At 45.0% G+C, this 27,725-nt stretch overlaps 6 protein-coding genes across 6 annotated transcripts; all 6 read right to left on the reverse strand.

The window, feature by feature from the left end:
- Positions 1–6,433: 6,433 nt before the first annotated feature.
- Positions 6,434–17,106, reverse strand: LOC6494479. The gene is made up of 7 exons (XM_001960218.4): positions 16,956–17,106; positions 14,927–15,936; positions 13,730–14,870; positions 12,244–13,512; positions 8,379–12,179; positions 8,200–8,315; positions 6,434–8,142 (listed from the first exon to the last, which is right to left on the reverse strand). The coding sequence occupies exons 1-7, from the start codon at positions 17,017–17,019 to the stop codon at positions 6,577–6,579; spliced, it is 8,967 nt and encodes a 2,988-aa protein (XP_001960254.1). The 5' UTR covers positions 17,020–17,106; the 3' UTR covers positions 6,434–6,576.
- Positions 17,107–18,082: 976 nt separating this feature from the next.
- On the reverse strand, positions 18,083–19,172 carry LOC6494478. The gene is made up of 2 exons (XM_001960219.4): positions 18,798–19,172; positions 18,083–18,741 (listed from the first exon to the last, which is right to left on the reverse strand). The coding sequence occupies exons 1-2, from the start codon at positions 19,161–19,163 to the stop codon at positions 18,205–18,207; spliced, it is 903 nt and encodes a 300-aa protein (XP_001960255.3). The 5' UTR covers positions 19,164–19,172; the 3' UTR covers positions 18,083–18,204.
- A 729-nt stretch (positions 19,173–19,901) lies between these two features.
- Positions 19,902–21,277, reverse strand: LOC116654743. The gene is made up of 3 exons (XM_032451025.2): positions 20,955–21,277; positions 20,379–20,750; positions 19,902–20,164 (listed from the first exon to the last, which is right to left on the reverse strand). The coding sequence occupies exons 1-3, from the start codon at positions 21,016–21,018 to the stop codon at positions 20,028–20,030; spliced, it is 573 nt and encodes a 190-aa protein (XP_032306916.1). The 5' UTR covers positions 21,019–21,277; the 3' UTR covers positions 19,902–20,027.
- Positions 21,278–22,200: 923 nt separating this feature from the next.
- Positions 22,201–23,571, reverse strand: LOC6494477. The gene is made up of 3 exons (XM_001960220.4): positions 23,249–23,571; positions 22,673–23,044; positions 22,201–22,458 (listed from the first exon to the last, which is right to left on the reverse strand). Exons 1-3 carry the CDS (start codon positions 23,310–23,312, stop codon positions 22,322–22,324), a joined length of 573 nt encoding a protein of 190 aa, XP_001960256.1. The 5' UTR covers positions 23,313–23,571; the 3' UTR covers positions 22,201–22,321.
- Positions 23,572–24,494: 923 nt separating this feature from the next.
- LOC6494476 lies at positions 24,495–25,865 on the reverse strand. The gene is made up of 3 exons (XM_001960221.4): positions 25,543–25,865; positions 24,967–25,338; positions 24,495–24,752 (listed from the first exon to the last, which is right to left on the reverse strand). Exons 1-3 carry the CDS (start codon positions 25,604–25,606, stop codon positions 24,616–24,618), a joined length of 573 nt encoding a protein of 190 aa, XP_001960257.1. The 5' UTR covers positions 25,607–25,865; the 3' UTR covers positions 24,495–24,615.
- A 516-nt stretch (positions 25,866–26,381) lies between these two features.
- Positions 26,382–27,361, reverse strand: LOC6494475. Its single transcript, XM_001960222.4, has 3 exons — positions 26,986–27,361; positions 26,775–26,926; positions 26,382–26,715 (listed from the first exon to the last, which is right to left on the reverse strand). Exons 1-3 carry the CDS (start codon positions 27,170–27,172, stop codon positions 26,455–26,457), a joined length of 600 nt encoding a protein of 199 aa, XP_001960258.1. The 5' UTR covers positions 27,173–27,361; the 3' UTR covers positions 26,382–26,454.
- Positions 27,362–27,725: the final 364 nt, after the last annotated feature.

The following is a 27,725-nucleotide window of genomic DNA, read 5'->3' on the forward strand; positions in this document are numbered from 1 at the left end:
TGTTTGCTTTGACCAACTGACTTAGTGCGAGGGTTGTTCCACTTGGCTCGCCTCTGCTGTCGTTGATAAGTCAGTGGGTTCAATAAATCGTCGCCTTAACCAGAGCGGAGCAGAAAATGGAGCCAAAATAGTTGGTAGTTGTCGGGAGCCCCCCACACCAGATCGAATAATCCAAACATATGACCCCCCGTAATCGGTTGTCATTTACCTTATCATTTACCAACATAAATTAGAGACTAAACGACTAAACTAAACAGTAATGGAACGTGTTTTGCATTTCATTAAATTCTATGCACTGGGAGAAAGGACTTTGTGCGTATATATTTTACATTATTAATGATTTAAAGCTTAGCCTTACTTTACCTATTCCTTTAGTATAAATTCCTGTATGCTCTCACCAATTTTTCCGAGTTTAAATAATCACCTGAGTTGGAAATGCTAATTAAGTGGCGCCACATGCCAAATATTTGCAACAGCTGACACCCGCTTGGGGGTCAGGAGTACGTGCTGGTTAATTAAGCGGCCATCCCAATGCATTACATGTCCTTGCAGTCAGGAGCCACCTCCGAGAAGGAGCAGGGCAAGGCGTGAGGCATAGAAATCTTACCTATTGAATAGGGAGCAACCCTTTAAGTCCCCTGGGTGGCCTGCCAACTAACACAATTTTCGCACCCATCTTGCTGACCTTTTGAACCCTCGTTGACCCGGTCACCATTAACAAAAATGAAAGAATCACAGTCGCAGCAAAAAATGTTGCCGTTTCCTTAGCGCAAGTCATGCATTCCATTTCCTATTTACATTTATCTAACTCTCGCCAAACCGAGCCGAAAAAACGCCAGAGGATGCGGATTTAATGGAAAACGATGATGCGCCTCAGGGTTGTTGGCCCCGTCGCCATGGCGCCTGGCAACCCTGGTCGGCGCCAAACCAAATTCCACTCCGCATTGCGTTTGGTCCGTTTTTATTGCATGTGATTTCTTAATTTATTTGTATATATATTTTAAAATTTTTTTACATTTCTGTAGAGGGTATGCAGGAGTATCCTGGGCTTTGGGTCTTGGCTAACTTGTGAGATATTTGTGGGTATTTTGAACTTCGTTTCCCCTCAAGTTAGATGTCCTTTTTCAATTTTTTTCCCGCTGCTGACCAAATGGTGCCAACTAGACGCGTTGCGCCAGAAAATGTTTAACGTTTGCCAAGTGCAATGTAAATTGGTTGCAATTTCGGGATAACGCTGCGTATGCGTAATTCCTCTGGACTACAAAAAGTCAGTGGAGCGAAAGATATGAGCCTAGAACCAAGATTACAGCCAACCACGAGGAAGCCAGAGAACTGCACTTCCCTTGCAATTAAATTCATTTTAAAATGCGAAACAAAAGCGGAGAAAAAAGTGTAACAAATCTACGTAACCATAAATCATTCAGCTTAAATCCCTGTAACAAATTCGTGTGCACGCAAATCAATTGTTCAATTGTTTCTATAGGAGAATAAATAAAATATAAATCCATTGCTGTTTGGGTTGAATTCCACGGAAAACGGATCGACCGTGGAGTAGGGAGCAGGATGTAGGGCGTAGGGACTGCGTTGTAGGGACAACAAACAAGTCGGCGGCCATAAATAAATATCGCATAAGCCCAGGACCAACATAGAATATAAATTCCCGTTCGGCTAGCCCCCACCCTGGCAATACAATCAACTTAATTTTGTAAAAATTCAATTTAAATAATGCCGTGCGGCTCAATAAAAAAATATTTTCACATGTGTATATATCTAACACAATTTGCTTTTGCGAGGGAATTCAATTGTCCGGGTTTTTGGCTTAAATGGCAGATGGTTATTTTTTGATTTAGTGGAGAGTTTTATTTTCCCGGTTTATATGCCACAGATTAAAGGTAAGAGCAGTTCATATTCTTGCTGCGAGAACTAAATTGAATTTATTGCTTGAATTATTTTAATTTCCCTGGGACACGATGCGAGTCCACCGAAAACTAATAAAGCGCCAGAGACACGTACGCGCCTCAGACATCCTTAAATGATGAAAATGACGAGTGGGAGTCGGGCGTGGAGTCGTGCCGCATGTTGCACTTCTGTCACACATGTGTTGCAATCTCCTCCCGCCAACAAAGTGGGGCGGAAATTACACGGATGGCCCGTATATGGGACAAAAAATTGGATAGAGGTGCTTAAAGCCCTTGGAGTTCACATTTAATGAAGTGGGAAACGAGTAAAATAATTTGTAAGTGGCGCTCAAATATTTTAATCAAATGACAAAACCGAAAATAATTTATTTTGTGGCACACAACTGGTCGGGCTCCCTCAAAGTCGGCCAAAATGGTTTATTAAATTTTGTTTGCTCTGGCGCCGAAAACAGGCTCTTTCGGCCTCGGTCGTTGCTGGCTGTCCGGCAGTTGGAGAAACTAATAGATTTTAAAAGCGGCTGTCGCTGTCAGCGGCCAAAAGTTGTTGCGGAAAAGCGGGGAAAACCGGGCTACGGAAACAGAGAACCAGGCGACGTGATAAACGCGACAAAACAAATTGGTCAACTTGCAGCTCGGGTTAACGGGCAGTTTGTTGTGACAGCTGCAAGGCGATATCAAATATATAGGAGCAACAACAACAGGTTGCAGCTTATTTTCAACAGCGATCGATGCAACAATTTAATCAATAAATTTCAGGCAGTCATGGGTAATTGGGAGGGCTGCCAAGATGGTAAGTTTTTAACAAACTGCACCAAACTAATCGTTTTTATCTGATATAAGAAGAAAACTGCTTATATCACTCAGCGCAATAAAAGGAACAACTTGGACATCGACAAGTCCATTTAATTCGCATTACTCTCGGACTCCAATTTGTTCGGTCTGCTTTCCGCCTACACGTCTTGTGGTTTCATTGTGTAATTTGCCATTAAATCGTTGTCAACCACTTAATGGCTCGCCATAAATCTAAAACGCAATTGCTTATCGCTGCTGGTCAGACCAAGAACGCCGGCAATTAAAATCAAATCAAATGGACTTGCGACAAGTTTGTTGCCACAGAACGTTGTCTCTGCCATCTTGATGGCACTTTTTGGTGAGCAGCAGGACTGGAAAGGCACAGTCTCCATAATTTCATGAAGCTACTCCATAGTAAGTGGTTTGTTGGAAAAGATATAGCCATCGCATATAACCTTTCTTAGCGCTTCGAATTTCTGTCTTAGCCTAATTCAGAAGAGGTATCGAAAGGTAGTGAAGTCTTTTTGCCATTTGAACTTGGCGGACTTGAATATCGTAAATTTTTGTCTTCAGAACCATTTTCATACTTTCTTAGCTATTATGGATCAGAAACCAATATTCTTTCGATCTGCATCTGCCATTTAATCGGAAAATCAATAAATACAGCTTGTGGTCAATGTTCTCAATTTTTGACTGGCAAAATACCTATAAATTGTCCAAAAATTCAGACAGAGCAAGATATCTACCCATTTTAAAAAACTCTTTTTTCTGGTTTTTTTTTTTACTATATTACAACAACGCATACCATCTCATGGCATTAGTATTTGCATTTTATTTCCAATGACTGCGCTTTGCAATTTCTTGGCAACTTTTTTTCCCCCATTGTTTTTGGGTTTCTTGGCGGCAAGGAGAAAGGGCAATTTCACTTTTCAACTTTATTCAAGCGAGAAATTGACGTGAATATAGTGGAGTGGGGCTAAGCCGATGATATAAAAGGGGAAAAGGCTGTCTGGGATCTCTCCGTTTTCCACGGACCTAAAGGTGTATAATCTCAGAGTCCAAGACTAGACTGGCATTAAAACAAAAAAAATGAGAAGGACCATGTTTGAGTATTTTAAAGCAAACGGGAAGAAACCATTCAAGATTTATTGAAAATAAAGTTTTCATTAAATATTTTATTAGCAGCCGAAGCAACAGCTGAATCATTAAGGCCCACAAATTGAAGATATATAACAATATTGAAAAAATGAATAAGCAAATAAGTAAACAGTAATATATGAGGACACATGGAGGAGTCCTTTCACCATATAGTGAAGGTATAATAATATCAGGTCATAAACAAAACAAAAAAATAAAATCAGGACGACACATGAAGGAATCCTTCCACCTTATAGCGAAGGTAAAATAAAATCAGGTCACAAAATGTCAGTGAAGACGCATGGAAGAGCACTTTCACCATATAACAAATGTAAAATAAATACAAAAAAATATAGTTTTAAAGAAGTTTGGTGAAGAATCGAGAGAAATATCTATAAAGATCAGAACACACCGGGCAACTTTTTAAGAGAGCAGTGCCCAAAAAATAAAAATTGAATACAAATCAGAAAATAAGCAGCTTTCCCACCTTTTGGGAGCCAAGTCATAGAATGCTGAAGCGATGCTTTCCCCGGAGGATGCCCAAATTTTTTAAAAAAAAAAAAAAGATAATAAAATAATTTAAGAAAAGCAGAGAAGGGTACGAGGTTTATTTTGTAACAGTTTAGTTAGAATTCAGTACACTTTTGGAAACTTATCAATAAAAATAGGAACAAAAATTAAAAAGAAAAGAAAAAGAGTACACAGTTTCCTCTTCCGGAACATATATTCACCGGAAATAGACCCCACTTCTAGGGAATAAATTAAAAATATAAATATATTTAATAATAATAAGAAAATAAGGACACGAAACGAGGGCTTTTTCGCTACTCACTTAGGAACCAAGTCATAAAAAGATCAAGATTTTTAAAAAATATCAGGAAATAAGGATGATTCTCAGATGAAGGTAAAATAAAATCATGTCATAAAATGTCACATGGTCAAATGTGATGACCCATGGAGGAATCCTTCCACCTTATAGCGAAGATAAAATAAATAAAAATATATATAGATAGAAATAAGGATAATTTTAAAGAAGTTTGGCGAAGTATCGAAAGAAAGATCTATAAAGATTCAACTTTTCAAGAGAGCAGTGCCAAAAAAAATAAAAATTTAATAAAAATCAGAAAATAAGCAGCTTTCCCACCTTTTGGAAGCCAAGTCATAGAATGCTGAAGCGATGCTTTCCCCGGAGGATGCCCAAATTGTTAAAAAAAAGAAAGATATTAAAATAATTTAAAAAAATAAGAGAAGGGTATGAGGATTATTTTATAAAAGTTTAGTAAGAATCCAGCACACTTATTGAAACTTTTCAATAAAAAAAAACTTTAAAAATAAAAAAAAATCAGTACACATTTTGCTCTTCCGGAACATATATTCACCGGAAATAGACCCCACTTCTAGGAAGTAAACTAAAAATATAAATATATTTAATAAAAATAAGAAAATAAGGGCAAGAAATGAGGGCTTTTTCGCCATTCACTAAGAAACCAAGATAACATAACAAGATCAAGATCAAGAACAGGAAATAAGGATGATTCTCAGATGAAGGTAAAATAAAATCAGGTCAAAAAATTGCACATGGTCAAATGTGAGGACACATGCCTACTCCATTTTCAATCATTCCACCTTATAGCGAAGGTAAAATAAATAAAAAAAAAAATATAGAAAGAAGTAAGGATCATTTTAAAGAAGTTTGCCGAATTATCGAAAGAAAGATCTATAAAGATTCAACTTTTCAAGAGAGCAGTGCCCAAAAAAAGAAAAATTGAATACAAATCAGAAAATAAGCAGCTTTCCCACCTTTTGGGAGCCAAGTCATAGAATGCTGAAGCGATGCTTTCCCCGGAGGATGCCCAAATTGTTAAAAAAAAAAAAGAAAGATAATACAATAATTTAAGAAAAGCAGAGAAGTGTACGAGGTTTATTTTGTAACTGTTAAGTAAGAATTCAGCACACTTATGGAAACTTTTAAATAAGAATAGGAAAAAAAATTAAATTTAAAAGAAAAAGAGTACACAGTTTCCGGAACATATATTCACCGGAAATAGACCCCACTTCTAGGGAATATATTAAAAATATAAATATATTTAATAAAAATAAGAAAATAAGGACACGAAACGAGGGCTTTTTCGCTACTCACTTAGGAACCAAGTCTTAAAAAGATCAAGATTTTAAAAAATATAAGGAAATAAGGATTGTTCTCAGATGACTGCACGCCTGGTTTCCAGTGATTCAGAATGCACATTAAGAAAAAATAAAATAGAAAGGAGGACTCAGTATTTGTCTTCCGCAACATATATTCACCGGAAATAGATCTCACTTCGAGGAAGTACTTTGGTGGAATAAAATAATTTGCCAGAAGCCAGATTATTTTTTTTTGCTTCTTAAAAAAATATTAAAATAAAACCAGAAAACAAGAGCGAGAGATGTTAGGGCGATGAAGCCCAGAACAAATCTGACTATACCAGCCTGGGGCAGCTCTATTTATACAAAAACTTGTCGAATATCGATAAGAAAAGTATCGCCTACTGCGATTAAAATTTGAATGAAGGCTAAAAAAAAGGACGTCATTCAAGGCATACGCGTAAATTGTTCGAAATTGTTTAATTTATTTACAAATCGTTGGTGGAACGTGCGAAGAGTCTCAAAATATTGACCCTCTGGCACTAGCACAGCAATCTAATTACATAATCGTACTCTATATAAATCTACTTAACTAGTGGATACCCTACAGCCGCTGGAAGGAGCTGATGGACCAGGCCAGGAGGATGGTGAGTCCCAAACCAATGCCAGAGAGTCCAGCCGCCGAACCCGTGAGTTCCACCGTGTTGCATCCGTCCGTGGTGCACTTGTTGCAGTGGTCCTCGTTGTCGATCTCGCACTCCAGCTCGCTGGCACATCCTCGCCGCAGGAGTCCGTTGTTGAAGGTGGTCACACAGCCGTCGTTGGCGGCATAGATGGGGCACACGGCCAGGTGGTTGGGATTCTTGCTGCAGTCACTGTCCGCGCTGGAGTTGCAGATGTGGCAGCGTCTGCGGTCGCTGGGGAAGATGTCCACATTGCACTTGGCCCCGGAGCAAGCGGAGCAGGTGCCATTGGCCACACAGGCATTGGAATCGGTGACGGACAGAGCACTCTTGCAGCCACGGATGGTGTGTCCGCCCTCCAGGCGAATGATGCAGTCGGAGTTGGGCGCATGGCAGCTGATGGTGGAAATGACCGAGTTCGTCGGGTCCTGGGCGCACTGCAAGGTCTTGCTCGAGTCACAGGATAAGCACTCGCCTTCGCTGGGCAGTCTGCCGTAGTCGTTGCACTCGTTGCCCTGGCAGGTGTACAGACGGTTCTCCTCCTGCCACTGGCTGAGGTCGGAGGAGTTCTGACTGCTAGCGCAGCCCATGAGCTCCACACCTCCATTGGTTCCATATTTGGCAAAGCAGTAGTCATCCTGCACGTAGGCCAAGCAGCTTTGGGAAACGCTGCTTTGGCAGGACGCATCTGCGCAGGAGTGGCAGCTCAACCGGTCGGCAGGATAGGCGAAGGTGTTGCAGTCGCCTTCGGAGCAGGAGGCGCAGTTATTGCCACTCTCGTCTGTGCTGCAATCTCCGCGATCGTATAGTTCCTTGTCGTCCAAGCAGCTTCTGACGAGGGCCTGCCCACTGAGGGACACCAAGCACTGACCCTTGCACTGCCTTTGGGCTAGGCTGGAGTCCCTAGGATTGGTGATGCACGTTTCGTTGTTGGCCGAGTTACAGAAGGTGCAGCTGACATACTCCTCCGTGCTCCAGGCATCGTTACATTGATTCGACTTGCAAATAAAGCACAGCGAAGGGTTCTCCTTGCAGTATCGATCCTCGTAGTCGTCCACATCGTCGGAGCATCCTCGGCGGCGAACTGTCACACCGTCGGCCTCGAAGACAGTCTTACAATCTTGCTCCAGATTCCGGGTACACTCCAGGGCCGGACCCAATGAACTGAGGCAGTGCTCACCCGAGCAGGCGTGACACTTCAGGGGCAGCTCCTGGAACAGCCCATGTTGCCCATCGTCCACCCGGTTGACCAGGTCGATGGCATTGCATTCGCTGGCAGAGCAGCTGCGGCAGTTGCGGTAGTCGCTGGGGTCGCACTCCAGGCTACTGCTGCAGCCTCTTGTGGTCACGTTGCCGGACAGTTGGGTCTTGCAGGTCTCAGATTCGCTGACCCAGGGACAGGCCAGGGTGTATGACGGATTCGACTCACAGTCGCGATCGTCGTCGGAGGTGCAAGTGTAGCACACTTGGCGATCAGCCGGGAAAAGCTAAAGAAAGAATTTGATTTAAAATGTGCTCTCCATGTAAACAGAGGGTGTTGTTACCTCGCGGTTGCAGCCATCGGTGGAGCACACGGAGCAGTTGGCATCAGTTCCAAGCAGGCAGGCAGCAAACTCTGACTGACCAAGGTCATACAAACAGCCTCGAGTGGTGGCTCCGTCTAGGAAATTGTAGAAATATTATAGGTTATGTTTTAATATTTAATGAAGGCCTCAGAACTCACCGCTTTCCAATCTAGTGACACAGCCCGTATGTGGCATCTGACTGCAGGTGTTGAAGGTGCCCACGGCAGTGGCATCGGTGGCGCAAGTGGGATCCTCTCGAGAATCGCACACGGCGCAACGCACAGGAGGCTGTAGCTGGGGCACGTTGCAGTTTGGTCCCTCGCACACGGCAATGCGCTTCGTCTTGAGGATGCTTTCCAGATCCTGGCTGCGGAACGAGCTAAGGCAGTCGAGCTGCTTCAGGTTGTTGTCCTCGTCGACCCACAGGAAACAGCTATCGTCGGACTTGTACACCGCACACGGCTTGGTCTGGGGATCCTCGCAGTCGTCGCCCTCGCAGATGTAACAGCTGAGACGGTCCTCCGGCAGGGTCTGGACGTTGCAGGAGTCACCGGAGCAGGCGGAGCAGCCCGAGTCACTGCCATTAGCGCAGGTCAGTTGGTCAGCTGCCTCCTTGTCGTCTAAACAGGTGCGAATGAGATCGAGCCCGGAGTCGGCACTGCCATACAGAGCTGTCATACATTGTCCTTGGCACAATCGTGTCCTGTGACTGCCACTTGAAGGCTCCCACAGACAAGATGAATCCTTGTAGGAGTCGCAGTAGATGCAGGTGGTGTACTGGCTCAGGACGGTGGCGTTGTTGCAGAGGTTCGACTTGCAAGAGGGACAGCTGCCGGCGTTGGAGCCACAATAGGTGGCAATGCTTGATTCCGCCTCCAGATCCTCCTGGCAACCACGTCTGGTCACAGTGCCGTCTTCGCCGAACACCGTCAAGCAGTCCTGCTCATTGTTGTTTGTGCACTTGGCGGAGGGAATCTCCTCCTCCTGGCAGTCTGCGCCCGAGCAGGTGTAGCATGTAAGTGGGAGATCCTGCCACTTGCCCCAGTTGTCGTCGGCCTTCGCCGCAAGGTCTATTTGGTTGCAACCGTCGCCCTCGCACTTCACACAGGTCTTGCTGTCCGCCTCGCAGCTCAGCGAGGAGGTGCAGCCTCGGTAGGTGACGCCGTTCCGGAAGTTTGTAACACACTGGTCGTCCTCTTCGTAGAGGTAGCACACCGTGAGGCTGTTCGGACTCGACTCGCAGTTGGCATCCGTGTCCGAGTTGCAGACGTGGCAGGACCGACGGTTTTGGGGGTACACTCCCTGGTTGCAGGTGCTTCCCTGGCAAGAGCTGCACGTGGCAGAGGTGCCGTTGTAGCAGGACACAAACTCGTCGTCCTCCAGGCTAGAGAGGCAACCACGTTCGGTGCTGCCATCGCTGAGCACGCGGGAATAGCACTCTGGGAATCCTTCCAGGACACAAGTCGTGGAGCTGCCAACGCTCGATGGGTTAATGGCGCAAGAGGCGTCTGTGCGAGAGCTGCACAATGTGCAGGACTGGGACTCTGGCACGGACTCGATGGTGTTGCAGTTCGCACCGCTGCAGGTCAGCAGTCTCTTGGAGCGCTTCAGGTGGAGGATGTCCTCATGGCTTACGGAACTCAGACAGTCCAGGGAAGACACTGATTGCTCCTCGTCAAACTGGATGAAGCACTCGTCGTTCTCCCTGTAGTTGGGGCAGCTGCTCGCCTCTGCTTTCTGGCAGCCATCGCCCTCGCAGACGTAGCAGCTTTGCCGACTGGCCACCAGGTCGTCATCGTTGCACTTGGCTCCCTCGCAGATGGTGCAGAATTTCTTTCCGCCCGCCATGCACGAGTCACGGTCTTCCTTTTCCAAGTCGTCGTAGCAGTTACGGATCAGAGCATAGCTGGGGTCCTCGGTCTCTCCAAACAGAGGCAAGAAAGCGGAGACGCACCGATCCTGGCACTGGCGAGTCTTCGTGATCTTCGAGGGGTCGGTCACGCAGTTTGCGTCCTCGCTGGAGTCGCACACCAAGCACTCCACATAGGAGTCCAGGGAGTCAGCCGTGTTGCAGCCGTTGGAGTTGCAACGGGGGCAAGAGTCGGGATTCTCTTCGCAGTAGGTGGAGCTCTCGAACACCGGCTCAGAGCAGCCCCTTTGGCTGACGACTCCGGTGTCGTCGAAGACGGTAACACAGTTATCGTAGCCGGTACACTCGGTGAGGGATCCTCCGCCGGAGGCGCACTCGGTGGCACTCGAGCAAGCCAGACAACTAATTGGAACTTCTTGCCAGGTGCCCGGGTATCCGTCTTGGGAGACCCTCTCTAGGTTGACGGTGTTGCAGCCATCCAAGGCACTGCAGATGCGACAGGTGCGTGGATCCGAGGGATCGGAGCAGCTCAGGGTGGAGTTGCAGCCTCGATGAGTTACACCGTCGACCAAAGTGGTTACACAGGACTCGTCCTTGGAATAGATGGGACACACAGTGCTGCTGAGACTGCTGCCGGGGGAAGAGGCACAATTGGGATCGCTGGAGGAGTCGCATTGGTAGCACTTTCTGCGGTCCACTGGGAACACCGTGAGTCCGTTACAGCGCTCTCCAGTGCAGCTTGAGCAGGTTTCTCCTTCGCCAGTCAGGCACTCGTAGAACTCGTCGCTCTCCAGGGTAGACAAGCACCCTCTAATGGTGTGGCCCTGGCTGTCGATATGGGTCACGCACTGTGTGTAGGGCAGGCTGGAGCAGACGCCAGTGGTCAGCAGCTGGTTGGGATTAGTGGCGCAACGAGATTCCGTCTGGGAGTCACACTGCAGGCATGTGTTGGGAACCGGTGTGATGTTCTGAGTATTGCAGTTTTGACCCGAGCAGAGAAGCAGTCGCTGCCTGGCCACCAGCTCCTTGATCACATCCGTTTCCATGTCACTGGCACAGCCCATGGCCACCACTCCGTTTTCGTCGTAGGCCAGGTAGCACTGGTCGTTCTCCCTGTAGGAATGGCACTTAGCTGAAGCCGGGGTCTCGCAGAAAGAGTCTGTGCAGTAGTAACATTCCTGGGGATTCTCGATGACATCGTTTGTGTTGCAGAGGGAGCCGGTGCAGGCCGTGCAGTTGGCGTGGGTTCCAGCCGCGCAGGAATTGCGCTCAGCCTCGTTGAGATCGTCCAAGCAGCCGCGGGTGGGCAGAAGGGAGGAGTCCCAGGAGGAGCTACGTGGGTACAAGCCAGTCATGCACTGCTCCAGACATTGCCTGGTGCTGGATGGCGTCGCCCAGGCGCAGTTGCCATCCTCTTCACCGTCGCAGAAGTAGCAGTCCACATAGTCCTGCAGGCTTAGGGCCCTGTTGCAGGCATCCGACTTGCACTGCAGGCAGCTTTCCTTGTTCAGATCGCAGTAGTCGGCGTGGGTTGCCAGCACGGAGTCACTGCATCCACGAGACACCACTTGACCGTCCGCATTGAAAACAGTAGAGCAGGTCTGCTTGTTGTTGCCCTCGCATTTGGTAGCCTCGCTGTCGGAAACCGAAGCACAACTAGCCACATCCGTGCACACGTGGCAGCTCAGTGGCAGGTCCTGCCACTTTCCGGGCTCACCGACATAGGAAGACTGCAGGTCCACCGTGTTACAGTCAGCTCCCGAGCAAATCCTGCAGCTGCCAGTCTCACTGGGATCGCAGTTGAGCTCCGACTGGCAACCACGAAGTGTGCGGCCCTTGGACAAGGAGGTGACACAGGTTTCGTTGGCCGAGTAGGTGCGGCAGTAGCTGGAGTAGCTTGATGGGTCCAGGGCACAGTTCTCATCGGAGTTGGAGTCGCAACGAAGGCAAGTCAACCAGTCGGCAGGGTACACCTGGTTGTTGCAGGCGTTCTGGCTGCACACAGTGCACTTGGAGCTGTCGGAGCTGGAGCACTCGTCGAAGACGTCGTCGTCCGTGTCCATGAGGCAGCCACGGTTCAAGACGCCATCTAAAAAATGAGTTAAAAGTCAAACCCTGCGAATATTTGGGAAGATCTCCACTAATGTACTCACCATCGTCGATGTAACTGTAGCAGTCCGGATATATGTAGTGCTGGCACACTGCACTTGTCACACCTACACCAGCAACACAGTTATCGTCGTAGGTGGAGTTGCAGATATTGCAGGCAACACCGATTAGGGACAGCTTATCTTTGGTGTTGCAATTGTCTCCTGAGCAGAGATACAGATCCCGTCGGTTGGTCAACAGAAAACTGTCCGACTGGTCGGTAGCACAACCCATGGCCTGGATGCTCAAGTCACCCACGTGGATGTAGCACTGATCTTCGTCGCGGTGACCCAAACAGAGTTGGCTAATTGTGGTTTCGCATGCCGCGTCCTGGCAGAAGTTGCAGCTAAGACGATCCTCCGGCACATCTGCCGTATTGCAGTTGGCCCCTGAGCAAGCTGTACAGTTTCCGACCAGTTGTCCCGCCGCACACTTCTCTCTATCGTCGTACTCCAGATCGTCCAAGCAGCCACGAGCCAGGTCAAGGATAGGATTGTCTGCGGAACGGTTGCGAGGGTACAGGCCAGTGAAGCAGCTGCCCTGGCAGGACCGGCTGCCGGTGACATCTCCCACACTGCGCACGCACTCGGCCTCGTCGCTTCCATCGCAGAACAGGCAGTCCACATATGAGTCTAGGGACTGGGCGTTGTTGCAGCCCGTAGACTGACAGAATTTGCAGTTGCCGGAGTTTTCATCGCAGTACTGCAGCAGATCTGCATCCCCGTACAGGGTGTCGGAGCATCCACGATGGATGACTGCGCCGGACTCATCGAAAACGGTGGCACAGTTCTGCTCATCATTCCCGGTGCACTTGCGCAGAATGCCAGAACTTGTGCTTGTGCACTCCGTTCCGTTGCAGGAGTAGCAATTGACCGGCGGGGTGGACCACTTGCCAGGATAGCCGATGAAGGAGCTCTTTAGATCGGCCACATTGCAGTTGTCCTTGCCAGAGCAGACGCGACAGTGCTGGCTGTCGGAGGCATCACAGGTGAAGTCCCGATGGCAGCCACGGTAGGTCTCCCCATCGACCAGCTTGGCGCTGCATCCCTCGCCCTCCACGTAGACGGCACATACCTCAGCCGCATCGGGAGAGGAGGAGCAGGTGGGATCGGTGATGGAGTTGCAGCGGTGGCACCGGCGACGATCCGCCGGATAGATCTCCACGTTGCAGCGGTCTTCCTCGCAGGTCTGACAGTTTCCATTTCCAGCCAGGCAGTTCTCCAGGTTCTCGCGCTCCAGGCTGCTCACACAACCGCGCTGAGTAATGCCTCCACCTAAGGATATGAATTATCGTCTCATTAGTATCGAAAGCTTTTCAATTGGATCGATGGGCAGAGTTGCCACACGAAATGACAATACCGTTTCACACGAAACAGTGGAATGGAACGTGGTGAAGATCACCAAAATAGATTGGGCAACCTTGTGGGATTTTTTGAGCTTAAGTTTTAAAGCTGAAATGATCTTATATTTATTTTTAGCATTTTTACTTACTTATCACACGCATCATGCAACTGGTGTAGGGCTTAATGCCGCAGTTTCCAGTCAAGCTAATCTTGGTGGGATCCGTTGCGCAATTTGGATCCTCGGAAGAATCACAGGCAATACACTGTGTGGGCGTTGGGATGATGTCGAAGTAGTTGCACCTGCTGTCGTTGCAGAACAGCAGATAGTGGAAGTAGTCGTCCACGTACTCTTCCTCTAAGTCAGACCGGCATCCCATGTTACTAATGTCTCCGTTGGTCGGATTAAACTCTATGTAACATTGATCGGCGGGACTGTACACGCCGCACTCCTCCGCCTTCGGATCGTCACAATTCTCCCCAGAGCACCTCCAGCAGGTAATGGGAGTTTCAGCGATTATGTCCACATTGCAGGATGGGCCAGAACAGGCGCTGCATTGCTCATCCGCGCCAGAGCTGCAAGTGACCTGATCCGCCTCGTCCTTGTCGTCCAGACATCCGCGAACGGTGTCGTAGGTGATGGAATCGTCACTTCTCCTCCGCAAAGCGCTCATGCACTGGCCATTGCAGAGTCGTCGGGACTTGACATTTTCTGGATTCCGGGCACAGTCCTCGTTTTCGTAGTCGCAGTAGATGCACTCGTTGTAGTCGTTCAAGGAGCTGGCGTTGTTGCAGCCATTAGAGTTGCAGTTGTGGCAGTTGGCTCCATTGGCATCGCAGTAGGTGCTCCAGGTGGCTTCCACGGCCTGGCTGCATCCCTTGGTAGCCACAGCGCCTTCGGCATTGAACACCGTTACACAGTAGTCCGCCTCACTGGCGCAGGTTTCGGATGCGACTTCACTGGCGGCACAAGAGGCAGCATCACTGCAGCTTCGGCAGCTCAAGGGCAACTCCTGGCCCCACAAGCCCGGCTGGCCGTCCTCCACCCTCTTGAGATTCGCCGTGTTGCAGTCGGTGCCCGAGCAGGTCTGGCACTTCCGGGGATTGCTGGAGTCACACTGCAGGGAGGCACTGCATCCGCGCTGTGTGTTGCCGTCCAAATCTATGGTAGTTATGCACTGCTGATCTCCTGTGTGGAGCAGGCAGAGGGCGGCAGATGAGGGAGAGGCTTCGCAATTTCCATCCAGACTGGAATCGCAGATCTGGCAGCTCAATCGTGCGCTGGGTTGGAGCTATTAAGAAAAAGTGACAACAAACTACAAAGGACTCATGGGGATAAGTAACGTACCTCACTGTTGCAGCTCTCACCGGAACACTTCAGACACTTGGTGGTGTTGCCCTCCTTCAAGCAGTCCAGATAGTCCTCGCCCTCCAAACTGGTCAGACATCCTCGTTCCGTGTGGCCATCCTCCAGGATTCTGGAGTAGCAGTCCGTGTTCACCAGGCTCTCGCATGTGGTCTGCGTGAGCACCTCTTGGGGATCCACGGCGCAGTCGTCATCAGTGCGGGAGCTGCAGAGCTTGCAGGTTTGGGGCTTCGGCAGAGCAGATTCCGTGTTACAATTAGCGCCAGTGCAATACCACAACTGCTTGCTGGTTTCGAGCAGTGTAACATCGCTGACATTGTACTGAGAAACACATCCCATCTCGTAGATGGCTCCTGATTCATCCAACTCGATGAAGCACTGCTCTTCCTTGTCTCCGGACGGAACAGCTCGGCATGTTTTTGGCTGGGGGTTGCTGCAGTCGCCTTGGCAGAAGTTGCAACTACCTCGGACACCCAGCTCTACATTATTACAATTACCTGTGTTGCAGGCGACACAGTTCTCCAGTTCATTTTTGGAGCAGGCTTCCCTGTCGTCGTAGTCCAGGTCGTCCAGACAAGTTCTGGCCAACTCCAAAGGAGCTCCCGCCTCGCTGTTCGTGGAATACAGAGCAGTGATGCACTGCTGGTGGCACTTTCGCCTCTCGGTGACCAGTTCAATGTCGAAAACGCAGTTGTCATCGCTCTGGGCATCGCAGAACACGCAATCCAGCATCTCCTCGTTGTTCTTCAGCGAGTTACAGCCATGGGATCGGCACTGGTAGCAGTCCTCCCCGCTAGACGAGCAGACCTCTTCCAGAGAGTCACTGCAGCCGCGTTGAATGACAGCCCCGTCGCTGTTGAAGATGGCAACACAACTTTGGGCATCGTTCTCCAGGCACTTTCGCAACGCCCCCGATCCTGCAGAGCACTCCTCGAGGCCGGAACATTCGTGGCAATTGATGGGTCCCGAATGCCAGTTGTGGACATAGGCTTCTGCAAAACAGAGGTTCCACTCGTTAAGAAAGGCTAATCTCGTGGTATAACCGACGACTAGATAATGCTCAAAATAATTTTGTAATTAATGACTGCGGCTTGTTACGCATTAAAGTGTTTATTGGCCGTCTTGATAATCGAAATTAACGTAATTAATGGCCACCGATGTCCGACGGCTGATGTTACGGCATCGGAGCGATCTTTTGCACTGCAATCAGGGCTATAAATTAATAATTGCTTTGTGGTGGCCCATAAATTGGCCAATTCAATGCCGATCGCCGGGCATAATCTTTATATTTCAGTACGACTGTTCCGTGGGGAAAAGGGAAAGTGACTTGGGGCACGTGTGCCGACTAAACGGGAGCTTAGAAGCTCTACGAAATTCTATATGAAATTGTAGTACCATAACCCCCAAGGTGCTAGTGTATTTCCCAATCGTCAAAGTCCACTGAAAAAGCATTTAATCTACCTCCAAATAACTAAATCCATATAAATCAAGTTCAGGGATTTCGAAACCACTCGAAAAGCGTGATTGCGCTCCCAAGTATTTCGCCATTTCAATTAGAAAAAAAACCCCCAACGGTTGTGTCCAGGAAGTGGGTCGAAAACTTATACTTTCATAATCAATGTAAGTTACATTACAAGTTGTTTCTTTATTGCGCCGATAAAGCTTTAGTATTGTCCGTGTGGAACATGAGTCACAGATTTCGGTTATATTGACGGACATGTGTTTCCTTTTAGCTTGTCCGATCGGGAATAACACGCGCAGATACCATAATTCTCGAATAGATTAGATAGGTTATATATTTCGATTTATTTGTAAATATATAGTTTATTCATTGAGCTTTTTCTCGACAAATGTTTCTTTCTATTTCACTGTTCACAATTTCGAATAATTCTCACTTGGTTTATGTTTCAGAAACAGGTTATATAAGGTTTCAAGTTTTTGATTTTTTAGTTTTCAGCACATGTTAGAGAGAATAGATTAATCCTTGATCCTCTTTCTCGGGAGCACCTACCACTTATGGAATTTGTATTTAGCACTAGAAGTAGAAGGGCTACTCCTGCTGCCGTCGATTTCATGATCACTGTATGGCCACTTCTCTCCTGACACTCGCGTCCTTACGTATTAGCCACAAAAATGGATTCGGGCAACTAATTTTTAGCCGCCTGAAGTACGACCTTATATAGATATTGCGGCTAGGCCGATCGATCGATCGATCGATGGGTCCTATCGGGCCGTTAGATTATTGCTCTATATTATGGGCCACGGCGATTATATTGGCGGTACGTTGTTGCCATAGCTCTCTCTGGGGCCGATAAAGCCTTTGTTATTTATAACCGATTGTGGGGAATTAACATAAAAGGCAACTACAAATGGCCCAGATAAGCCGGCCATAGCCAGGTGAAAATGGACTCGTTTGTACACTGAACGATAACGCTTCACCTCGCCAATGGACAGCCGCCAAAAATATATGTTTTCTGATTAGCGGACTCGGCCATAAAACTGTTTGTCTAGCTGTAGTTATTACTTTTTTTAAATTGCAGTTTCTTATCAAAGCTGCAAACTGCAGTTTCACAACTACTGGCGCAGGCGAAAAAGCTAAGAAATCGATTTTTTATCGACTCGATCGATAGTTCGACCGACATACCTGCAAGATGGCGCCCGTTTGGTGGGTGGGGTGGTTGTAAATCATCAAAACTAACCCAGAAATGGAAAAGCCCAGATAGAGTCTTCAGTGGAACCTAATCTCCTAAACTTTATGGCTTTTTATAGGGCTATACTGAACTTTAAGCCAATTTTATTTTAATTATGACATGAAATGGCCTCTGGAAGGTAGATTGTCCAATAAATAAATAAATTTGTAAGCTGATTCATCGGCCAATCAACTTTCTGATGATTCAACTGGAAGCTATTGCTCTTATTTGATATGGGGAAGTCACATTTTTAATAATAATTTACAATCTTTGAATGAATCTTTTGAATTCTATATGAATAATGCCTGATCATTTCCAAAATATAACATTATTATATAAATAGGATTTCTTATCTGCTGGACTCTCGTCATGACTTCGGCTTATCTGCAATTAATCTGTGACATAAGCACCCCTCTTTGAAGGGAACATAAACCCCAAAAGATTGTAATTGATGGCGACAAGCAATTTATTGGACTATCGTAAAAATTAGTTAAACAATACTCAAACATAGATTAGCCTTTTGGAGAAGGTCGTGGGAATTAAAGCTAAAAACCAGTGCGACTTCTTGGCTTATTTATGGTGAATATAAAGGCAAAATGCCAATTGTGCCGCGATCAGCCCAATCGAAAAGTGAAACTTGTGTGCCGAATTGGGTTTGGCTGTAGTGGTTGGAATCTCTGGAGGATTAGTTGGCGCATTTGTTGGTGGATTAGTGGGCCCAGTAGTTGGTGGATTCGTTGGCGAATCCGTTGTAGAAATGGTGGTGGAGCTTGGAGAATCTGTCGAAGAAATAGTGGTGGAGCTTGGAGAATCTGTTGGTGAACTTGACTCCGGCGAAGAAGTGGATGATGTGGTAGTTGGCTTTTCGGTACTTGTTGAAGAATCGTCTTCTTGAATCAGTTGATTATTGCAATGAGGCACCTCCAAAGGATCACACAAATGGCAATTCCTATCGGCCAGACAATCGACTTGATCCGAAAGAGTTAAGGAGCAACCCCTTTCCACCCTGTTATCCTCAACTTTGGCGTAGCAGAAACTTCTACCAGTTCTGGCAATAGAACATTGTTCGGCTTTCAGAGCCTCTGGTGTTTCAGCACATTGGGCGTCCTTAGAAATTGGAAATAAATTTAATAATTTTTTTATCTTGATCTTCAAAAGCCTACCTGGTCACTGTTGCACTGGAGGCACCCTGCGTGTTTGGATCCCACTCTGTTGCACATGTCAGTTACGCAGATCTCACAGTCAATTCCACTTTCCTTGCTGCTTTCCTGACATTTTGTTCTATAGTCCTCTTCCACACTTTCCAGACATCCTTGGGATAGGATAGTGCCTTCCTGGAAAACACTGACACAGGCATCCAGAGTATCCGAACACTGTTCCACCGCCTCGTAGCTACTCCTTTGGCAGTTTATTCCTCGACAGAAGATACACTCTTCGGATGCCAGCACACAACTGCTTGAGAAAATCAAGAGTGCGAAAAGTACATGGGAAGTATTCAAGTTTGACATTGTGGAAGGAAAATTTAGCATTGGAGGGTTCTCCGCAGCTTAGCAGCTCTTTATATAAATTCAGCTCCCTCAAGAGGCCTTCCCTCTGATATTCCATAACCGATAACTAACTTGTTAATGGAGCGTGTAAGTAGGGACTGTAAACAAACATCTCAAGTGATTTTTCCCTGATTAGAGTAGGGAATCTCATCAGCAGTTGCATAAACAAGACTGTTGTCATTGTGGGGTCCCTTAAGCCCATATTCAAGTGGGAGTAGTTCCTTAGCCCAAAATAAATAAACAAGGCAAAGTCGAAGTGGAATTTTTTTAAATAAGCCATATATAGCGATTCAAAATCCTTTAAAATTCTAGTAACTGGCATTTAAGTTTAAAGCACTTAAAGGGAAATAATGATCAAAACTCCAAATTCAGTCTCCCAGAAATACTAAATAAAAGGAACTATTTTATAAATAAGGTTGCAATAAGTTTAAAATGATCAGTAAAAGGATCATTCCAAAAAATCCGCATCCAGCAGACTTCCTAATTGTTTGGGCCTTCATTTTGGAGGCAACTGCCAAACGTATCACCTTTTATACCGCTAACCTCTTTAAGTGCTATTTTCGAGTGCCCTTGTGAGAAGCCTCTTTCAGAAATCTGATATCACAGGATAGTGAAGTTGGTATTTCAATTGATAAAGATGTGAAGCTTTGATAATGATAAAGAATCAATAAAAACACGAAGTTTTGATAACGATAAAGTATTAATAGAATAAACAACATATTCAATTGAAATTGCATGCATATATTTTGGAAATATTAATGAAATAAATTGTTTTTATTGAAGCCAATTACTTCATTTATTAAAAGAAAGAGTCCGGATAAGCCGGTTCTATTCCATGTTGGAGCTTTACAGATCGGCAGGATCGATCTTCAAGTTGCAGAAGTCGCCCGAGCAAGTCCTGCAGCTTCCAACTCCGGCCAGGCAGTTCTCCAGGTTTTGGCGCTCCAAGCTGCTCACACATCCGCGCTGGACAACGTGACCACCTGTAGTCAGAATAAAGAAACCTTATTAGAAACTTAAATTCGAAATAACAGCCATTATGAGAAAGTTTGGCAGAGTTGCCACGCTCGCATCGTTTTAAGGAACGGTGGAAAGGAACATGGCGAATATTGAAAAAGATCCGCCTTGTACGAGAGGCCATTTTCTTTCAACGCCATTTTGTTTCAATGCAAAAAACTGTAAAAATATTGTACTTACGAATAACTCGCACCATACACTTGGTGTAGGGCTTCACTCCGCAGTTTCCCACCAAGGTAATCTTGCTGGGATCAGTGGCACAGTTGGGATCCTCAGAGGAGTCGCAGGCAATGCACTTGGTGGCCGTGGGAATGATGTCAGCGGTGTTGCACTTGCTTCCGTCGCAGAACTGGATGTAGTGGAAGTAGTCGTCCACGAACTCCTCATCCAAATCAGATCGGCAGCCCATGTTCTTGACCTTGCCGGTGTCCGGGTTGAACTCTATGTAGCACTGGTCATCGGAGCTGGAGCCGCACGTGGCAACCGCCGGAGCGTCACAGATATAACCGGAGCACTTGTAGCAGGACAAGGGCAAATTGCGGACAAAGGCATCTGCAAATAGAGATTTAAGTTTCCAGATTTAAGTTAAATTTAATCAGTAAGTAGATAATGCCTATTGCTTCCAATTTCTAAAGTTCTCGTACAAAGTTTAAGGCTATTAAATCCTGAATCCTTTTTCAATTTTATAGTATAGCACTGATCCTGCTGCTGATCTATCCTGGAATAAGTGTTATCCTGGTTGCACAAATCACCTACCGCTCATCGAGGACGCGTTCAGCACAAACAGCAGCAGGGCTACTCCAGCAATTGTTGACTTCATGGTTGTAGGATTGTTACTTCTCTTCTGGCACTCGGATTGGTAATGTTTTTAGCTTCAAGAAGACCTTTTATACATTTCCAGTCCAGGCGGATCGATGAGCTCCACCAGTTTTAATTAGTTTGATTCCCTCAAGAGGACTTCTCCCTGATATTCCATCATCGACAAGTAACTGGCTCGTGGATTGTACAATCTTTCAATGATTTTCTCTGATTAGAGGGAATCTCTTTGCCATTTGCGTAAGCAATAATCTAGTCTGTGGTTTGGCGAAGAGAGCCAATTTGGGACTCAAGTGGCACTGGTTATAGCCCGCTCTCTTAGCCAAAAGGTAGGTCTGCAACGCAAATAGATTTGACAATAGAAACATAGTAAGAAGGTTCCTGGAAAAAAGGTAATATTGTGATAATTTCCATGACGTTTAACAGAAAAATATTAAATTCTTATCGTAGAAAATCTTGAAGTATTCCAACAATTCTTTTAATCGACGTTGTTATCATTGGCACAGTTGGGATCCTCAGAGAAAAGAAAAACAAAAAAAAAATCAGTCACGTGCCGAACAAGAATATTTTTTATATGCAATTTTGTACACCTATATAGCATATTTTCGTCACTAAAATTGATATCAGATATTTTGGGTTTCGCATGCAGGTTCGTCACCGGTACTTTACCTCGTCAAGAGGTTTTTTTATATGATAAATAAACAAGGCAAAGTCGAAGTGGAATTTTTTTAAATAAGCCATATATAGCGATTCAAAATCCTTTAAAATTCTAGTAACTGGAATTTAAGTTTAAAGCACTTAAAGGGAAATAATGATCAAAACTCCAAATTCAGTCTCCCAGAAATACTAAATAAAAGGAACTATTTTATAAATAAGGTTGCAATAAGTTTAAAATGATCAGTAAAAGGATCATTCCAAAAAATCCGCATCCAGCAGACTTCCTAATTGTTTGGGCCTTCATTTTGGAGGCAACTGCCAAACGTATCACCTTTTATACCGCTAACCTCTTTAAGTGCTATTTTCGAGTGCCCTTGTGAGAAGCCTCTTTCAGAAATCTGATATCACAGGATAGTGAAGTTGGTATTTCAATTGATAAAGATGTGAAGCTTTGATAATGATAAAGAATCAATAAAAACACGAAGTTTTGATAACGATAAAGTATTAATAAAATAAACAACATATTCAATTGAAATTGCATGCATATATTTTGGAAATATTAATGAAATAAATTGTTTTTATTGAAGCCAATTACTTCATTTATTAAAAGAAAGAGTCCGGATAAGCCGGTTCTATTCCATGTTGGAGCTTTACAGATCGGCAGGATCGATCTTCAAGTTGCAGAAGTCGCCCGAGCAAGTCCTGCAGCTTCCAACTCCGGCCAGGCAGTTCTCCAGGTTTTGGCGCTCCAAGCTGCTCACACATCCGCGCTGGACAACGTGACCACCTGTAGTCAGAATAAAGAAACCTTATTAGAAACTTAAATTCGAAATAACAGCCATTATGAGAAAGTTTGGCAGAGTTGCCACGCTCGCATCGTTTTAAGGAACGGTGGAAAGGAACATGGCGAATATTGAAAAAGATCCGCCTTGTACGAGAGGCCATTTTCTTTCAACGCCATTTTGTTTCAATGCAAAAAACTGTAAAAATATTGTACTTACGAATAACTCGCACCATACACTTGGTGTAGGGCTTCACTCCGCAGTTTCCCACCAAGGTAATCTTGCTGGGATCAGTGGCACAGTTGGGATCCTCAGAGGAGTCGCAGGCAATGCACTTGGTGGCCGTGGGAATGATGTCAGCGGTGTTGCACTTGCTTCCGTCGCAGAACTGGATGTAGTGGAAGTAGTCGTCCACGAACTCCTCATCCAAATCAGATCGGCAGCCCATGTTCTTGACCTTGCCGGTGTCCGGGTTGAACTCTATGTAGCACTGGTCATCGGAGCTGGAGCCGCACGTGGCAACCGCCGGAGCGTCACAGATATAACCGGAGCACTTGTAGCAGGACAAGGGCAAATTGCGGACAAAGGCATCTGCAAATAGAGATTTAAGTTTCCAGATTTAAGTTAAATTTAATCAGTAAGTAGATAATGCCTATTGCTTCCAATTTCTAAAGTTCTCGTACAAAGTTTAAGGCTATTAAATCCTGAATCCTTTTTCAATTTTATAGTATAGCACTGATCCTGCTGCTGATCTATCCTGGAATAAGTGTTATCCTGGTTGCACAAATCACCTACCGCTCATCGAGGACGCGTTCAGCACAAACAGCAGCAGGGCTACTCCAGCAATTGTTGACTTCATGGTTGTAGGATTGTTACTTCTCTTCTGGCACTCGGATTGGTAATGTTTTTAGCTTCAAGAAGACCTTTTATACATTTCCAGTCCAGGCGGATCGATGAGCTCCACCAGTTTTAATTAGTTTGATTCCCTCAAGAGGACTTCTCCCTGATATTCCATCATCGACAAGTAACTGGCTCGTGGATTGTACAATCTTTCAATGATTTTCTCTGATTAGAGGGAATCTCTTTGCCATTTGCGTAAGCAATAATCTAGTCTGTGGTTTGGCGAAGAGAGCCAATTTGGGACTCAAGTGGCACTGGTTATAGCCCGCTCTCTTAGCCAAAAGGTAGGTCTGCAACGCAAATAGATTTGACAATAGAAACATAGTAAGAAGGTTCCTGGAAAAAAGGTAATATTGTGATAATTTCCATGACGTTTAACAGAAAAATATTAAATTCTTATCGTAGAAAATCTTGAAGTATTCCAACAATTCTTTTAATCGACGTTGTTATCATTGGCACAGTTGGGATCCTCAGAGAAAAGAAAAACAAAAAAAAAATCAGTCACGTGCCGAACAAGAATATTTTTTATATGCAATTTTGTACACCTATATAGCATATTTTCGTCACTAAAATTGATATCAGATATTTTGGGTTTCGCATGCAGGTTCGTCACCGGTACTTTACCTCGTCAAGAGGTTTTTTTATATGATAAATAAACAAGGCAAAGTCGAAGTGGAATTTTTTTAAATAAGCCATATATAGCGATTCAAAATCCTTTAAAATTCTAGTAACTGGAATTTAAGTTTAAAGCACTTAAAGGGAAATAATGATCAAAACTCCAAATTCAGTCTCCCAGAAATACTAAATAAAAGGAACTATTTTTTAAATAAGGTTGCAATAAGTTTAAAATGATCAGTAAAAGGATCATTCCAAAAAATCCGCATCCAGCAGACTTCCTAATTGTTTGGGCCTTCATTTTGGAGGCAACTGCCAAACGTATCACCTTTTATACCGCTAACCTCTTTAAGTGCTATTTTCGAGTGCCCTTGTGAGAAGCCTCTTTCAGAAATCTGATATCACAGGATAGTGAAGTTGGTATTTCAATTGATAAAGATGTGAAGCTTTGATAATGATAAAGAATCAATAAAAACACGAAGTTTTGATAACGATAAAGTATTAATAAAATAAACAACATATTCAATTGAAATTGCATGCATATATTTTGGAAATATTAATGAAATAAATTGTTTTTATTGAAGCCAATTACTTCATTTATTAAAAGAAAGAGTCCGGATAAGCCGGTTCTATTCCATGTTGGAGCTTTACAGATCGGCAGGATCGATCTTCAAGTTGCAGAAGTCGCCCGAGCAAGTCCTGCAGCTTCCAACTCCGGCCAGGCAGTTCTCCAGGTTTTGGCGCTCCAAGCTGCTCACACATCCGCGCTGGACAACGTGACCACCTGTAGTCAGAATAAAGAAACCTTATTAGAAACTTAAATTCGAAATAACAGCCATTATGAGAAAGTTTGGCAGAGTTGCCACGCTCGCATCGTTTTAAGGAACGGTGGAAAGGAACATGGCGAATATTGAAAAAGATCCGCCTTGTACGAGAGGCCATTTTCTTTCAACGCCATTTTGTTTCAATGCAAAAAACTGTAAAAATATTGTACTTACGAATAACTCGCACCATACACTTGGTGTAGGGCTTCACTCCGCAGTTTCCCACCAAGGTAATCTTGCTGGGATCAGTGGCACAGTTGGGATCCTCAGAGGAGTCGCAGGCAATGCACTTGGTGGCCGTGGGAATGATGTCAGCGGTGTTGCACTTGCTTCCGTCGCAGAACTGGATGTAGTGGAAGTAGTCGTCCACGAACTCCTCATCCAAATCAGATCGGCAGCCCATGTTCTTGACCTTGCCGGTGTCCGGGTTGAACTCTATGTAGCACTGGTCATCGGAGCTGGAGCCGCACGTGGCAACCGCCGGAGCGTCACAGATATAACCGGAGCACTTGTAGCAGGACAAGGGCAAATTGCGGACAAAGGCATCTGCAAATAGAGATTTAAGTTTCCAGATTTAAGTTAAATTTAATCAGTAAGTAGATAATGCCTATTGCTTCCAATTTCTAAAGTTCTCGTACAAAGTTTAAGGCTATTAAATCCTGAATCCTTTTTCAATTTTATAGTATAGCACTGATCCTGCTGCTGATCTATCCTGGAATAAGTGTTATCCTGGTTGCACAAATCACCTACCGCTCATCGAGGACGCGTTCAGCACAAACAGCAGCAGGGCTACTCCAGCAATTGTTGACTTCATGGTTGTAGGATTGTTACTTCTCTTCTGGCACTCGGATTGGTAATGTTTTTAGCTTCAAGAAGACCTTTTATACATTTCCAGTCCAGGCGGATCGATGAGCTCCACCAGTTTTAATTAGTTTGATTCCCTCAAGAGGACTTCTCCCTGATATTCCATCATCGACAAGTAACTGGCTCGTGGATTGTACAATCTTTCAATGATTTTCTCTGATTAGAGGGAATCTCTTTGCCATTTGCGTAAGCAATAATCTAGTCTGTGGTTTGGCGAAGAGAGCCAATTTGGGACTCAAGTGGCACTGGTTATAGCCCGCTCTCTTAGCCAAAAGGTAGGTCTGCAACGCAAATAGATTTGACAATAGAAACATAGTAAGAAGGTTCCTGGAAAAAAGGTAATATTGTGATAATTTCCATGACGTTTAACAGAAAAATATTAAATTCTTATCGTAGAAAATCTTGAAGTATTCCAACAATTCTTTTAATCGACGTTGTTATCATTGTAAAGACTACAGCGACACTTGAAGTTGTTGACATTAGACAACCAAAATAAACAGATAGTCGAAGGAAAATTAGTTCTAATATTTTAAGGAAGTTTTCCTTTAAAGTTTTGTACAATTTCTTATCGAAAGAAGTACCAAATTCCATAGGTAAACAAAACTATCAGTTTTAAGCATTATGGTTGGCAATGCTCCCAGGTGCTAATTTATTTTTAATTTTCCTGATAACCCGAAGCTTTCGATTAAGCATTTAAAAATCATTAAATAAAGTTACTATGTTGATTATGTTAGATTTACTTTATTTGTTCATATATTGTTTATAAACTTTATGGGATTAAAAATACAAATTCAAAAATCATCTTAGGAATCGAATGAAACGATTTCCAACTTCGGAACTCTCCTCGATATTGGCCGCATTGCAGTTCTTGATATCCCCTGGGGAGCACAAAAGGCAGTTGGCATCATTGAGGCAGGACTGCTGATCGGTCTCCGTGGTGGAGCAGCCCCTCTGGATGGTGCCACTCGAGGATTTCACATAGCAGTAGGAGTTGGGGGCGGAAGGAGCAGCACAGCGAGTTGCCGCCAAAGTGGCAGCATTGGAGGCGCAGTTGGAGTCCTAAGAGGGATAAGAAAAGTTTAGGAGAACTCTGGAGTCGTAGGATGTTGACAACGTACCTTGCTAGAATCGCACTGAATGCAGGCATACTTGGAAGAACCCACATTGTTGCAACGATCTGTGTTGCACTTGTAACAGGAGTGGCGATTATCGCACTTGGAGCGGAGTTCATAGGGAATTTCCAGAGAGCATCCCTTGAACAGGACCTTGGCTTTAAAGTTAATCGAGCTTTAGTTAATGTTCAAATGAAATATTCAAGCTACTGCTAACCTTCATCGTAAATGGTTACACAAAAGTCCAGGGAATCCACACATGCCTGGGTTTTGTTCAGAGAGCTTCTTTGGCAATTGGCGCCCTCGCAACTGTGGCAAGTGGTAACCTTGTTGGCCGCCCCTTGACCCACCAGGACCATCAACACGGCCGCACCCAGCAGACTGGCAATTGTTTGGGCCTTCATTTTTGAGCTTCAACTGTCGGGCCATTGGCCAAAGCGATCGCCTTTTATACCTCCGGCTACTTCAAAAGCTCCATTCGAGGGTCCTCGAGTGCGGTTTCGACGAGTGCGTGTGAATGTGTGTGGAAATAGTCAAACACTTGAGAGGGTTCTATGAAATATCCGACAGCAGAGGGCAGTGAAGTAGTTACTTCAATTGACAAGGTACTGGACCTGAAAGGCGGAACTTAAAGGGCATTGCGAGAACAAGTGACTCAAGTAATTATAGGGGATTATTTCACTGGGGCTTACATAAATAAATTTATAAATTTGTATTTAAAATATATATATGATAACTGTTCCCTATTAGGCTCAATCAATTCCATGTATTGTAAGTAGGTTATAGAGATCTAACTAAAAAAAAGGAAGTTATGAGTAGATACATAAAAATATACATAAATATTAAATATATTTTAGATAACTAGCTCTTCAATGTGTCAATATATTTGCTATCAACATTGTCACTAAAATTTTGCTTCAAAAGAAAAAGAACTCCACCATGATTGAACACATTTGG

The sequence above is a fragment of the Drosophila ananassae genome, chromosome 3L (assembly GCF_017639315.1).
Source record: "Drosophila ananassae strain 14024-0371.13 chromosome 3L, ASM1763931v2, whole genome shotgun sequence".
Classification (NCBI taxonomy): Eukaryota; Metazoa; Arthropoda; class Insecta; order Diptera; family Drosophilidae; genus Drosophila; species Drosophila ananassae.